At 44.3% G+C, this 582-nt stretch overlaps 1 protein-coding gene across 1 annotated transcript in view; it reads right to left on the bottom strand.

The window, feature by feature from the left end:
• The window catches only part of BBOX1 (butyrobetaine (gamma), 2-oxoglutarate dioxygenase (gamma-butyrobetaine hydroxylase) 1), a 67,141-nt gene extending 66,779 nt beyond the window's left edge, over positions 1–362 (bottom strand). Inside the window, exon 1 of the mRNA XM_006883712.1 lies at positions 103–362. Within this exon, the coding sequence (XP_006883774.1) occupies positions 103–321 (219 nt within the window). The 5' untranslated portion in view covers positions 322–362. The remainder of the gene's footprint in view (positions 1–102) is intronic.
• Between the last annotated feature and the right edge of the window lie 220 nt (positions 363–582).

Here is a 582-nt window from a genome sequence, read left to right as displayed (position 1 = left end):
AATTTTATGTAAATGAGATTAGTTATTTAAATTATTGGACATAAGTTTATTTAATTTAGGGAGAAAAAAATAGAAAAAGAAACTGCTTTTAGCTGTCATTACCTTTTTTCTATCGAAAATCAAATCTTTAATTCCAATGTTCGGATCCAGACCTTCGATGAGAAGTTTCCGGGCCTTCGCAGAATCCAGGTAGCAGTCGGAGCACTGGCAGTTGTCTCTCAGCCATACTGCAGGGTAGAGTGACTCTGCCTCATCGTGCCAGAGGGTCTGCATTAAGCGGCCCCCATCCTGTGCCTCTGCCCTCTGGATGGCACAATGCATGCTTGCGGTCTTTGGGGCTCACGTCCGTCAGCTACCTGCGAAGGAGCATGTAAAGGCAACTTGAACAGATCGGGTCTGAACTTGGCCTGCATGAATGCGAACTGTTCAAGCACATTCTGGCCTTTGCTATCTGCTTCTCTGCCAGAGGCCATCGATTGACTTTTCAAAACGGGGACCTTTGTTCTAGTGAGAATGTTTCACATGTTGTAAGTAGAAGCACAGGGACTGAAAGTAAACAAGTTGAATATACTGAGTCAGGAT

Source organism: Elephantulus edwardii, unplaced genomic scaffold, assembly GCF_000299155.1.
Source record: "Elephantulus edwardii isolate Elephantulus edwardi_28Jun2011 unplaced genomic scaffold, EleEdw1.0 scaffold00029, whole genome shotgun sequence".
Taxonomy (NCBI): domain Eukaryota; kingdom Metazoa; phylum Chordata; class Mammalia; order Macroscelidea; family Macroscelididae; genus Elephantulus; species Elephantulus edwardii.
Note: the sequence above shows the minus strand (reverse complement) of the source record. Positions and strands in the feature narration are given on the sequence as shown.